Genomic DNA, 13,840 nt, shown 5'->3' with positions numbered 1-13,840 from the left:
GATGTGAGCATTTCCTAAATCCAAGACATGGTAATTCAGAGAGAGAGAGAGAGAGAGAGAGAGAGAGAGAGAGAGAGAGAGAGAGAGAGAGAGAGAGAGAGAGAGAGAGAGAGAGAGAGAGAGAGAGAGAGAGAGCGAAGAGGAGCGTTGCGCGCACAATGGGATCATTGCAAGGACACGTGCGACTCGCAAGACCCGCCTTACGATGAGGAATCATTACAATAGACCCCCACTGTGAGGCGGCTCGCCTCGCATGAGGGTCTTGTGCGGGGACCGTGGAATTTGTAGTTTTTCTTTGTTTTCACTTGGCTCAGACAGAGAACAGAGATGGTTAATGGCCCCGACAGATTAACCAACACTCGTGTTTATATTTGTTATTTCATCCGTTCATTCATCCATCTGTCCGTCTTCATGTCTGTATGTCTATCTGTTTATTAAGTTAGAAACGCTATGGTTTCGCGTTTTGGGCCCTTCTCCATGAGTAAAGCGGTTACGAATATGACGCATAGACCGAGGATACCCTAAATGGCCGGTAGAACAATGCACCCAGCAAGCTGTCACCATCACTTACAGATAGGCCTACACGACGCGTCCTTTCACCAGGCAAGGCTCTACTGCCTAATTAAGCAGAATTCATCAATTCCAACTGACTGAACATATTGGGGACAATCAATTGCCATAATAACAACGCGCAATAAAGTGCATTCCGGGATATATTTCTTGTTGCATAATTTTTTTGTCATAGTGATTATACTTGGAAAACCAAAGTTTGTATGGCAAATCCGCTGATGAGCGCATCAGGTCAGGTCTCCGTCGGTCACATTAGCGCACGCTCGAAAGAACACGCGCGCAGTCACACTTGGAAGGTCGCTTGGAAGGTGTGTGTATGGGGGGGGGGGGGTGCCTGCGTGCGTGCGTGCGTGCGTGCGTGCGTGTGTGCGTGTGTGTGTGTGTGTGTGTGTGTGTGTGTGTGTGTGTGTGTGTGTGTGTGTGTGTGTGTGTGTGTGTGTGTGTGTGTGTGTGTGTGTGTGTGTGTGTGGGCCCGAGCGCGCAAACAGAGTTGCGAATCAGAACATGTTTTGTTTGGTCCAACTTTTAGCCACGAGCCATCCACGCGTTCTGGGCCTATGGGCGGGGCGCCAGCAGGAGGAGCCTGTCCACGCGCCCTAAAGCCAACAAACATACGCAGTCCTGTCAGTGTGACATGACAAGCCCACGCGATCTGATTAAAGAGCGCAGGACAGACAGGTGTTGTGAGGATTGACTCAAACTGCGTGCAACGTTCTGAGCAGAGTGACGACGAGCAAGCTGAGGAAAATAACAGACCTGTGAGTTTTCACTACATTGCCTACATTGCTTTAGCCACAGATAACATAATGGTTATGAGACATATAGGCCTATGTGTGCAAATGTGTACGTACATCTCTGATCCGTTGTCAGCGAGTGAGAGCAAACTGCACTCCAGGGTTGATGCATGTTTTGATACTTCTGATATTTTGATATTTGCAGAAAACTATGATATAACAATGGTAAATATATATTACCTATTTATTCGAATTGTAAGGTAATCATTTGATATAGCATTATTTGAATGTTTCTCATTCTGGACGTTTACTAAATGCGATAAGATGTATCGTGAAATTAATTATGGCTAGAATAAACTGCGCCACCTTAAAGAAAGTCAGTTAAAAACATTTCAATCAGATTGAGGCAATCATGCCTATAAACATTGTTGAGTTTTAGTTATCAATCAAGTAAGGATATTTTAAACTTAATTTCCTTTCCAACGAAAACGAGAATGCCAAACAAATTTAATCAAATGGGAGATGGACAATTTAAATCTTTGAATGTTATTTGGAGACTTGTTCCCACGATTTGCCCAAATTTAATCTTCTGTTTTTTTGTGCGGGTAAATCCCATCATGTCCCAGATTGACAGCGTCTCTTTACAATAGGCATATGATATAACAGCAGGGAACAAACGAAAAGCTTATTTCTTTCCATTGATGAATAAAATAGGCTACTATATAAATAGTCATATCGCTTCTCCAGTCTGCCTCTTCGTTCATGGTCGTCGAAAAATAACTGTCCACAGACAAATAAATAAAAGTCGTCCTTTTTGTTTTACGAGACGCAGAATTTAAAATAAAACAACAGACAGTGACACTCTTTTCCTTTTATTAAATTTCCTTTTAATAACTTATGAACGAATGTCCATGAAAGCACTTTAATTAACAAGGGAATCTTCTCCGGCCCTCCAGATCACAATGATGACCAAACCTTTCGGGAAGGCTGGGGACGTGTCTGAGCTGGTGAGCTCCCTGGGCTGGCTGGACGACGACGTTAGCTCCGTGGACGGAGAGGACAGCTCGGACATGAGGGGGCGCTGTGGGCTGACGACAGACGGCCTGGAGGGCTCCACGGAGCTCTGCAGCGACGACATGGAGGAAGACGAAGAAGACGACCAGGAGATGATCGGGCCCAACGGGGAGGAGCTTCCCAAACGACGCGGCCCCAAGAGGAAGAAGGTGCCCAAAGTGAGACAGGAGCGGGTTCGCGTCCGGCGGGTCAAGGCCAACGCTCGCGAGCGCTCTCGCATGCACGGACTCAACGACGCCCTCGACAACCTGCGGCGCGTCATGCCCTGCTACTCCAAGACCCAGAAGCTGTCCAAGATCGAGACCCTGCGGCTGGCTCGCAACTACATCTGGGCCCTGTCGGAGGTGCTGGACAGCGGGCGCTCCCCGGAGAGCCTGGGCTTCATGGAGATGCTGTGCAAGGGCCTGTCTCAGCCCACCAGCAACCTGGTGGCCGGCTGCCTGCAGCTGGGGGCCACTCCCATGATGCTCAACCAGATGGAGGACAAGTGTGGGGGCGTCCCGGGGGCCGGCGTCGGAGGGCCCCAGGCCGGGCATCACCTCAGCTTCCCCTCCCCGGGTCTCCCCAGCCCTCCCTACGGCTCCCTGGAGGCCTCCCATCTCCTCCACGTCAAGGGCTTCAAGGGCCCATCCTACGACCACCCCTCCTCGGGCGAGTGCAGCGGCGGCAGCCCCCCGTACGACGGGCCCCTCACCCCCCCGCTCAGCATCAGCGGCCAGTTCTCCCTGAAGCAAGAGCCCTCTCCCATCGAGGGGGAGAGGACTTACACCGCCCCCCACGCCGGCCACTACCTCTCGTCCCACCACTACCCCTCCTCGGCCATGGGGGGGCTGCCGGGGGGCCAAGCGAGCCACGTGCTCTTCCGGCCGTCCCGCTACGAGCTCCCACTGGAAATGGCCTTCGACTCCTTCGCTCCGTCCCATATGGTCCCCTCGCAGATGGGAGCCATTTACAGTGAATGAGCTCCTGGATGAACTGCTACAGTCCGCTCCCGGGGGCCGTGAACACACCATGAAAAGACAGAGTCCACAAGGAGACACAGAGAGAGAGACCTCATCCCAGTCTACCTGAAGTAGAAATGCATCCATCTTTATTTTGGAATGATTATATAAGTTATTTTGATATGATGTTTTGTTTTGTAAACTTTTTGTGGTTGTTATTTTGGATAATCTGGCCCAAATCAGATGTAATACCCCAGCTGCACAGATGTGGGTGTTGTACAAGACAACAGAAAGGCCTGAGATCTGCATACCTTCAGATTGTGAAAGCTGATCAAAAAAAGTAATTTGAAGCAAAGATTAATTGTGCACTAATTGTGTACCAAGACCTAAAGCCAATGTCTTCCTGCCATATGAAGAATACACATCTATTTATATCTGTATTTAATATTTATTTTGATAACTATTTTCCTCTCTTTATTTTCTTCTCTTCACCATTTGTTTAGCTGTCCTTTTGATACCAGTCTTTAGCCTCTGGTATCAATATGGATGATGATGTATTTAACTTATTTATTTGGGTGATTCAGGTATATTTCTTTTGTTTTGGTATTTGTTTTTTTATAACAATATTTGTCATGATTGTACTGTTGTAAATATGTTGCTGTTTCGCACTTAATTGAATAGATATTCTTATATTAAATACTATTTCTTTGTAAAGAAGCTCACCCTTCATTGTTCCATTAATTATCGGTACGATGTTCTTAACATCAACTCAACATGCTCAACTGCTATGCTTTTCACAAAATATGAATCAGTTAAAAGTGGATCTAATAGTTGCATCAATTTATGTAACAGTTTGTCATAACAACGATCCATAAATAATTTACATCAAACTAACAAAATACATTTATATGGTGATTTGTCATTTCCATTGGGAAAGCTTTACCATCTTATCAATGATATGAGATACAAATCCAGCAATAATTGCAGCACCAAGCAGTTGATAATGGTTTACTCCTAGGGTTTACTTTTTTTTACTGGATCTGTCTCTGAAAATCTGCTTTAATAATAATAATAGTAGGAATACTAATAAAAAGAATAATAGTAGTAATAATAATAACATTTATAATAATAATGCTAATAATAATAATGTAATAATAATAACACTAATGGTATAAGTAATAAGAATAATTGTGATTATAGTTATATTAATAATAATATTAGTAATAAGAGAAATAACCGTAATCTAAATTCTGAACAATCAGTTGAAAAATTTAATACAAAACAGTTTGAGAGAGAGGAGAGCAAAAGTGTATGTGTGTGTGTGTGTGTGTGTGTGTGTGTGTGTGTGTGTGTGTGTGTGTGTGTGTGTGTGTGTGTGTGTGTGTGTGTGTGTGTGTGTGTGTGTGTGTGTGTGTGTGTGTGTGCGTGTTTGTAAGAGCGGTAGAGAAAGAGAGAAATGCAACTGAGTGTTTGTGTGTTTGAGAGAGAGAAAGAGAGAGAGAGAGAGAGAGAGAGAGAGAGAGAGAGAGAGAGAGAGAGAGAGAGAGAGAGAGAGAGAGAGAGAGAGAGAGAGAGAGAGAGAGAGAGAGAGAGAGAGAGAGTGCGTGTGTGTGTGTCTGCGTGAGGGAGCGAATGAGCTAAAGAGAAATGTGTGTGTGTGTGAGCGAGAGAGAGAGAGAGAGAGAGAGAGAGAGAGAGAGAGAGAGAGAGAGAGAGAGAGAGCGAGAGAGAGAGAAAGGGAGTGTGTGTGTGTGTGTGTGTGTGTGTGTGCTGTTATTTGGAGGCATGCTGCAGGGTCTCTCACTACCAGGTCAGGCGGTAGGCTGCTGTGGGCATGGGAACACTGCTCAGAGAAACAGGTGTAATCCTCACCCTGGCTCTCCGCTCCACACATGCTCTGTTTTCCCATGCGACACATGCCAAAACACTCTAGGGCAAGAACTGATTTAAATGCAATCCATCACAATACAATGGGGTACCATCTAGTCTTTATCCAAATCTTCCCATGGATATTTCTTTATAAAGCAATGTGTATGTGGTACACAAACCTCATACAATAAACATCACAGGCTGCTTCAATTATATTTAACATCTGCTCATATCAAATATAATATCTGCTTATGTTAAATCTCATATCTGCTCATATTAAATATAATATCTGCTTTTGTTAAATATCATATCTGCTCATATTGGCTGGAAGGGAATGTAGGTTTTGTATCTGTATTGGTCTGCTACCAAGCGCAAAAGTCTCAATTATGACTTAATTGAGTGTTGGAGAACATGATGGCTCTTGAGGATGACAATGGCCTGGGCGGCAGGGTGCAGCGATGGAGCGGTGGGCGCGAGTGAGGACACGCGCTACTGGGTAGCGCGCGCCCCCCCCCCCCCCACACACACACACACACACACACACTTGACGCCACCTGAGAGGAGAGGAAGGCGCCTGGGAGCCGCAACCTAACGCTGACCTCCTTCAGCCATCTCTTTGTAAGGACAGTCTTTTCCAGCTCCAGGAGAGTGCAGACCTCGCCCTCTGCAGCCACCCTCTCTTAAGGCCTGTCTTTATGTGCCAGGGAGGAAAAGGGGAGCAGTGTTTGAGCGTGCGCCACTGGTTCATTGTGAACGCAGCCTGTTCCTTCTCTTGACCTTTGGCCTCTATTGTTGCACAGCTTCTCGTTCCAGGGAGTGTGGGAGGGAGGGGGGGAGGCAGACAGCTGGGGGAACTACGGGGGGCTGAGAGACAACTGGGCCATATTTGGGAGCAAGGGAGGGATGGAGAGAGAGAGAGAGAGAGAGAGAGAGAGAGAGAGAGAGAGAGAGAGAGAGAGAGAGAGAGAGAGAGAGAGAGAGAGAGAGAGAGAGAGAGAGAGAGAGAGAGAGAGAGTGAGTGAGTGAGTGAGTGAGTGAGTGAGTGAGTGAGAGAGAGAGAGAGAGAGAGAGAGAGAGAGAGAGAGAGAGAGAGAGAGAGAGAGAGAGAGAGAGAGAGAGTGAGTGAGTGAGTGAGTGAGTGAGTGAGTGAGTGAGTGAGTGAGTGAGTGAGAGAGAGAGAGAGAGAGAGAGAGAGAGAGAGAGAGAGAGAGAGAGAGAGAGAGAGAGAGAGAGAGAGAGAGAGAGAGAGAGAGAGAGAGAGACATTGAGGTAAAGCCAGTGACAGTAAATGGAGAGATGGAGAGAAAAAATGGGATAGGAAAGAGAAGGGCAAGAGAGGTGAACAGGGGTCCTGGCTTCTTATTCATATCCTCTCCTCCTTTCCTCATCCTCTCCTCCACTGGCCATAGGAATGACACATATTTCTACTCACTGCCACACCATTGCCTCAGTGTGAGGTAGCTGCAGCCTGAGCGGGCGTACCAACTTCTCTGTGCCACGTGTTTATATTATTTGGTTTGTGTGAACAGAGGGCTGGCGGTTGGTTGTAGTTGGATTATCATTTGGGACACAGAACGTTGTACAAATAACCCTGTAACATTACTGTGGTTGTAATCTGGGATCAAGCAGTCCTAGTATGTTGTAGCAGAACCTCTTGGGGAAGACAGCCCTGAGCCTGGGTCGGAAATCATGGCCCTCTTTTCCAGTTTACTCCTGCTGGCAGAGCTTTGGTATGCCAATCAAGCGCTCAGAGTTACCCTCCTCCAGCAACATGATTGGTTTAAATAAATATGAAGGGAAAGAAAGTCAAACACCCCGTTCACCCATCGTCTGCCATCAGACTTAAGATATTGATTTAAAATTGATTTGTGAGATGTGATACTATGGGAAAAAGAGGGTAAGGGGGTAAGGGGTAAAAGGGATTCGGTGACAGTCTTGTCAGAGAACCTGGCAGGCGCAGTAAGTTAAGAACCTGAGCTGCCGAGAGTAAACGACTGGTGGTGCCGTTGCACAAATTGACATCCGATGCCAACAGAATGTGACTCAATCTGCTGAAACAGATGCAGGATGGGCACTTTTTGTTAGATACTGTCGCCGGCGCGATAGAACTGTGTGTGTGTGAGCCTGAAGGCTTTAGGCTTCACATGGATAGAGGCGTGTTGGATACCTTCTTAAGGATACCGGAGATAAAATGTAAAAGACTACCCAGAGCTGGCCGAGAGGGCCACTGACCAGTGGTTTTGCTGACTCGTTTCGGCCGACAAGGAATAGTGAAAGTGATATCATATTGGTTACCAAGAGTATCGTAACTCTGACATAAGGAGTTGTCTTCAAAGATAAGTTGCAATTACAAGGACCACTTTGTTTTGTCTTTACAATTGCTTCTAATGTTACATTATATGATCAGTAAGCTTAAACTCTTAGACCTTGGGACTCTGACTCCCCTTCCCCGTCGGGAAAAAAGAAAACTACCAGCTTAGCGTACTCTTTAGTCCTCTTACCTAGAAAACGGTAAAGTTAACAAAATGTCCTCCTCACTAGCAGCCATCGTGAAGTCAACAAAGTCACGCCCATAAGCTTATGTCCAGTTTTTCGATACGTGTCCCTCACATTGGGCGGAACTTGTCATGAAGTTAGTGCTAACAAGGGAAGATATGCTTGGTCAGTTTTACTGTCATTTTTAAATGAGCCTCATTGAATTACTATTACTTCATTCACAGAGCTCGGCCCACCAATCACAGAGCTGCATAGCATTTTCCTTTGCAACAATTGCAGAGTCAGCATCATTCTGATTTGGCTGACAAAGGAGCTTCTTTCATTTAAGCCTTCATGTTGCAAGAAAAATTGGATAGGCCGTTTATAAGGGTTTATTTCCCCAGAAACATTTTGTTTAGACGTTTATGGATAATAATGAATTAATAAAATAAAATTAGAATATCCAGAATACCCTAGGCCCTCAGGGTCTTGGGGCCCTGGGGGTTCCCCTCTGCTTGCTCGCAGTGCATCCTGGTAGGTACATGTAGTAGCAGGGCCGGCACTGCTTCTCTAGCAAATCGTTTTATCTGGCAATTTACCATGCCTTGAGGAATTTATTGCTTCAATTGACTATATTTACCATCATTGATTGGAAATCCACAAGAAATGTGGGAAAATTGTGAGTAATAATAATAATTTCATATAATTCCTTAAGGAAGGAGGTATTAGAAAATTGTCTTGGGCTGTAAAGTGCATTCACTGTGAACATCAATCACATACAAGTAGGACAACAATCACACATAAATACAGGACAACAAACAACTAGGCCTACATGTAGGACGTGGTATGATGTCAACAGGTATGATGATAACAGCTTGGTCATTAATGTAAAAAGAAAAGAAAAGGGGGAGTGAAGCTGCGAGGGCCAGTCAGCTCTCAATGCATATTGGAGGGGGTTGGTGCTAGGGTTGCAGGGGACATCAGCACACTCGATACCCATGGGACCGAGCTAGGGTTATAGGGCTTATCAGCACATTTAATACCTATGGGAGTGGGTTAGGGCTAGAGGGCAAAACAGCACCCTCAATACCTAGGGGAGTGGGTTAGGGTTAGAGGGCTGATCAGCACATTTAATAGCGATGGGAGTGGGTTAGGGCTAGAGGGTCAAACAGCACACTCAATACCTAGGGGAGTGCGTGTGAAAGATGACATTGTGTGCAGGGGGTAGAGGGCTGGGCCTTCTCCACCCATAGCTCTGAAAGTACTCGGGAGTTGGGCATTAAAGAGCTTCTAATGGGATCGGGATGCTGCCGTGTTTACCCGGGCCCCCCCTCTGCACGCCCAGTGCATTGTGGAAGTTGCCCAGGCTTTGAGACACTACAATGGGCCGCGCGAGGGAACAGATGGAGGTCCCTTTGGAAGAGGGCACACATAAAGAAACCAGACAAGGTGGGAGGGCCAGAGGGACACCGCCAGCACCACTGCTCTCAGAGACACATATATATAAAAGAGAGAGAGAGAGAGAGAGAGAGAGAGAGAGAGAGAGAGAGAGAGAGAGAGAGAGAGAGAGAGAGAGAGAGAGAGAGAGAGAGAGAGAGAGAGACAGACAGACAGACAGACAGACAGACAGACAGACAGACAGACAGACAGACAGACAGACAGACAGACAGACAGACAGACAGACAGACAGACAGACAGACAGACAGACAGACAGACAGACAGACAGACAGACAGACAGACAGAGTGAGAGTGTGGGAGAGAGAGAGAAAAGATGGAGGAGTTATACAGGGAAAACAGAAGGGTACTCTTTTTTGGGGGGGGGGGGTATTATTACGGGTTTTAGGTTAGATTTAGTCGCATCACTGTGGTGAAGACATTGTTAAGATAGCGTTACTGAGGGAAAGACATTCTTAGCAAATTGAACATTAACAACGGGTGAAGACTGTGTTTACATAGCAGCCGCAATGTGGTGCAGACCGTATTAATCTAGCAACACTTTGGTGTAGACAGTGTGCTCCTTAAGTTATTAACATGTCACTACAGCTCAACATCATCCTATGCTGTTGAATAAAAACATTAATAACAAATAATTAGTTATTTAAAGGGTTGCATTTTTCAATGCCTTTTAAAGAAATGAAACAAGAGTTGATAAGAGGAATGGTTCAAACGGGTCAGGCTAGATGCAACATGCTGCTTCAGAAAGATAGATGCTGATGAGAGGACGAAGGCCAGCCATTGGAGGATGTATAGGGGGGCGGGACAAACACAAGGAGCAACAGATGGGTCTAATGATAGTTTCAGGTTGTAAACTTTCTGTTGGTAACATCTGTCCATTTGTCCATCTGCTCTGTCGCTATTTACATACCGAATATAGAGGAAACATTATCAATTAGGAGATCGAAGGAGAAGGCCGCTAGGTTGACTTATAGGGTAGCCTATAGCTGGGAATAAAGGGTAAACAACAGATTTCAATTGGTTAATATCATAAAAGGGATCTCATTTGAGGAATTAGGCTCCCTAAATCTCTTAAATAGGATTGTGGAATCTGGTCGACCCCCACTACCTTCCAATCAAATCAAAGCTTTGATACAATTCCCACACTGTGTCCATCTGGAAAACAATAATTTCAAGGCAACCTCTGCTTATGAAAGGGGACTTCATACAATCAAATTGAGGCTGCATTAGCAATTTCGGTAATTACGTGTCTAAATACAGTTTATGGGTTAAACAGATTAAATAATTCACAGCGGCCTCATTTTGAGGCTTAATGTGAAACTAATCACACATGTTGTGGGTCCTATTCACAATGGTTGCTAATTATTTTGCAAACCAAGAACAGGTTACCTTTATTTTTGCCAACTACAGTCTCCCTCCAATTAGCTGTGGCGATGACATTACAAGCAGAGGCTATAAATCCGCCATTAATCCACTAGTTTCTAAACTAATCCATCCTCAACAATTGGGAGTTTAAGGTGTACGTTACATATTTAGCTAGAGGAAATAAATGAAACCAGAACCTGCTGGAATCAGAAAATGTGCAGTATCGTTTTCTATAAAGATTTAGATGAATGCTAAAATAAAATATATAAATAAGCCAACTATTCCCTCATTACAACTCCGGTCATCTTTCTAATTACATCATTAGCTTTGGTTCCTGAAGGTCGGTGGTCCAGGACTGCTATTTCTACTGCGAGTCGTGAGTGGTCGTAGTGAGGGAACCGTTCCACTATGTAACAGATGTGATGGGGCAACAGTTGGTGTGGAGGGGGAGGGGCTTCAGGCCATCTGTCTAGGGTCAAGGTTTGAAAGGAGGTGGTCGAGATGGTGGCATGTTGAGAAAAAGTGTTTTATTGAGGAAAAGGCAAAAAAGGCAGTAACATTACCCAGATTGAAATTCTGCTCAGTATACAATTTCATTCATGAGTGCTTATGGTTTGAATCTTAAAAGGACAACTTCAGTTCACTTTGCTCCTGCGACTAGGCAAGAAAGACAGGTCATGGAGAAAGCGCCATCTTGTGGTCAAGTGAATTAAAAGCGCCAGAGAGTTTATTTTGGACGGTGGTAATTCATAGATTTGAGGTTGTCAAGCGTCTTGTCAATTTCCTCACGCAAATAGGCCAGCTTCATATGGCAAACCTTTTTCTAAAAGAAAATAATTGAATGACAAAAATGTAAAAAGCATTAATGGTTAAAGAAAAACTTCCGAAAAAGAATTACGATAGTCTAGTTTTAAACATAAAAACAACATTTTTTTCCTTTTAAATAAGTCCAGTATTGGGGGAGAATGCTGCAGCAGTTATCCGCAAAAGAGGGCTGCAACATATTTCTTTGGGTTTATTACACCAGTTAATGTACGCCCTTTAAAAGTGCTTGTTTTTGCCACAGACATGCCGAGATTATTTTTGGAAGGATCGAGAAACCGAGAAATAAAACTTGATCCTTTACATTTGTTTGATCTGGTCTGTTTTTTTAAAGTGGCCAACCCAGTCCCCCTCAAGGAGAAGCTTTGTTCTGAAAACGTGTAGCAGGATATTTCCATATTGTCCTTACAATCCCAGCTTTCCTTTAATCTTTTACATCGCATTAACATATGCTTTTTGTGGTCCAACACAAGAAACTCTCCTCTCTCACTGATGTTTCCAACAGTCTCTTCCTGCAACCACTCAACTCTTGCTGAACAATCTTAATTTCTCCATAGGGATCCTTACATAATGCAAGAATATAATTGGAGCCAGTCAGTGGTAAAAAAAAAGCAATTTTAGAGGACCTACATTGCCGGGGGAGTAATTGCCCAGAAGGATTACATTGCAGCGAGTTTTCACGGATTACGGCTGCAGTGTTCTCTCTTAGTAGCCTACTGGACCAATCAGCCGTTATTGGCATTACACCTTTAGACCCAGAATTGTCCGAATTTAGGGTCCAGTTGAGACATGCTTCCTTTAACTGGTCAAATATTACCACCACTGATCATAATTTACATACACCTAAAAAGGAGAGCAGACATACAAGGTAGATCTTCAGCCTGTCCTGCTCCATATGATGGAACTCAGCCACGGTTAACTCAGAGAAGTCCTTCCCTGTGGTGAGGAATCTACAGTTGGGAGACCGGTTGATGTGCTCTATGCTGGAGTAGAGACAGGAGAGGGAACATCATGAAATTCTTCATGCACTGGATTTGAATTAAATATATATTAAATATATTAAAGATTCAATATATTTGATTATTGTCACCGGGGGTTGTCATCCGGTTCCCAGCCTTCCAATTCTAGGAGACAGTAGAAGCAACAGGCAATATCTGGCTCATTGTCACTGGGACAGTGCACCAACCCCGCCATGGCCATCTGCATGGGGAACGTGTAAACATGAGCGACGATTATACAAACATTGCCTTTCCTGCATAGTGCTGAACTATGAAAGAAAGACTTCTTGGCAAATGTTTTGGCTCATTTGCCAAGCAGCGTCTTAGCCTTAATTCACATTTTGTCTTTTTTATTTTTTTACGAACAAGAAAAGGTCAGAGCGGCCTGAAGCGTAGATTCAAGAAGATTTGACCCTTAACCCTCATAGCTAACTAGCTGTATACTAAAGCTCACAATAGCCTAACGAAAAATAATTGCCCAGTCTTCAAGTGCCATTAAGTCAAACTATACATACTATACTTCTTATGGACAACACAGTTAAGACGCATTTTTAAAGCATTTCGTAGACTCACTATAACAACTTTTATCCTACCTTCTCCGGCGTGCACATGCATTCCTCTCGAAAAGGCCAATCCACAAAGCTTTGAATTCGTGATTCCTGGCTGTACATTTGATGAAATGAGTCAAATCTTTCCTTGAGTACTTCTATGTTCGCCATTAGACTATGTTATTATAAATTTCCCTCCAACAGGTTGCTAAACTCTGGACACATTTGCGTTTAATATCCTCTGCAGTGTATCGTTTTTGACGTGATCTTTTCCGCAGGTGCCGTTTATTAAATCGTGTGACGTCACGCGAAGTACATTCCTTTAGGTCCAACGATGTTAATGTGTTGGTATAGGAGGCCCGTATCTCAGTGGAGACTGTCTTCGTATCCTTTCTAGTACACGCAAGGCGTGGAAATTGCATTTGGGCACACTGATTAAAGAGCCTGCTATGTATCGTAAAATCAAACACAAACAGCCCATACCTTTTCATAAGGAGAGTAATGTCTCCCTGCTGGTGAGCTAGACTACTGCTATAATAGACTGGAGGACGCTGGTCGTCTTCCCATTTCACAGCTTCTCGGGTCTTCACCAACAGCCGAAGTAGACAAAATACCTAACTGCAACATTGATAATGTGATTAAGTTAATAATAGTAGGGGTTTGGGTATCGTATCCCAATAATATACAACAGTAATCGGCTACAAACTTTATTTGGCTGCAAAAAATCTATCAATTCAGACACAGTCAACATAGAGTTGTTTCCTTAACAATAAATACAATTGAAAAAAAATTATATATTGTGCAGATGTCATGTGGGGGAGGGATCATGTAGGGGAGTTGTGTTACATTTACAGCACACTTTACTGACCCTTTATTACTGACAGACGCAGACAGACATGAAACAATTTGGGCAGAAGTTGCTGAAATGTGCTAACCTGCTGTCCTCCTCATCGAACCCTCTCAGAAGACAGACAGACAGACAGACAGAC

General features: G+C 44.4%; 2 protein-coding genes across 2 annotated transcripts; one reads left to right on the top strand and one right to left on the bottom strand.

Annotated features, from left to right (window-relative positions):
• Window positions 1–1,139: 1,139 nt before the first annotated feature.
• On the top strand, window positions 1,140–4,025 carry neurod4 (neuronal differentiation 4). Its single transcript, XM_030354716.1, has 2 exons — window positions 1,140–1,328; window positions 2,261–4,025. Exon 2 carries the CDS (start codon window positions 2,267–2,269, stop codon window positions 3,338–3,340), a length of 1,074 nt encoding a protein of 357 aa, XP_030210576.1. The 5' UTR covers window positions 1,140–1,328; window positions 2,261–2,266; the 3' UTR covers window positions 3,341–4,025.
• Window positions 4,026–10,993: 6,968 nt separating this feature from the next.
• birc5b (baculoviral IAP repeat containing 5b) lies at window positions 10,994–13,149 on the bottom strand. The gene is made up of 4 exons (XM_030380872.1): window positions 12,897–13,149; window positions 12,396–12,505; window positions 12,171–12,288; window positions 10,994–11,306 (listed from the first exon to the last, which is right to left on the bottom strand). Exons 1-4 carry the CDS (start codon window positions 13,020–13,022, stop codon window positions 11,211–11,213), a joined length of 450 nt encoding a protein of 149 aa, XP_030236732.1. The 5' UTR covers window positions 13,023–13,149; the 3' UTR covers window positions 10,994–11,210.
• Window positions 13,150–13,840: the final 691 nt, after the last annotated feature.

Source organism: Gadus morhua, chromosome 1 (assembly GCF_902167405.1).
Source record: "Gadus morhua chromosome 1, gadMor3.0, whole genome shotgun sequence".
NCBI classification, from domain to species: Eukaryota; Metazoa; Chordata; class Actinopteri; order Gadiformes; family Gadidae; genus Gadus; species Gadus morhua.
Note: the sequence above shows the minus strand (reverse complement) of the source record. Positions and strands in the feature narration are given on the sequence as shown.

Excerpts from the sequence above, each read along its gene's own strand:
- neurod4 (XM_030354716.1), top strand. The coding sequence starts at position 2,267 with ATGATGACCAAACCTTTCGGGAAGGCTGGGGACGTGTCTGAGCTGGTG.
- birc5b (XM_030380872.1), bottom strand. The coding sequence starts at position 13,022 with ATGGCGAACATAGAAGTACTCAAGGAAAGATTTGACTCATTTCATCAA. Across the intron at positions 12,506-12,896 it reads GCATGTGCACGCCGGAGAAG|ATGGCCATGGCGGGGTTGGT; the intron begins GTAGGATAAAAG and ends TTCCCCATGCAG. Across the intron at positions 11,307-12,170 it reads ACAGGCTGAAGATCTACCTT|AAAAAGGTTTGCCATATGAA; the intron begins GTATGTCTGCTC and ends ATTTTCTTTTAG.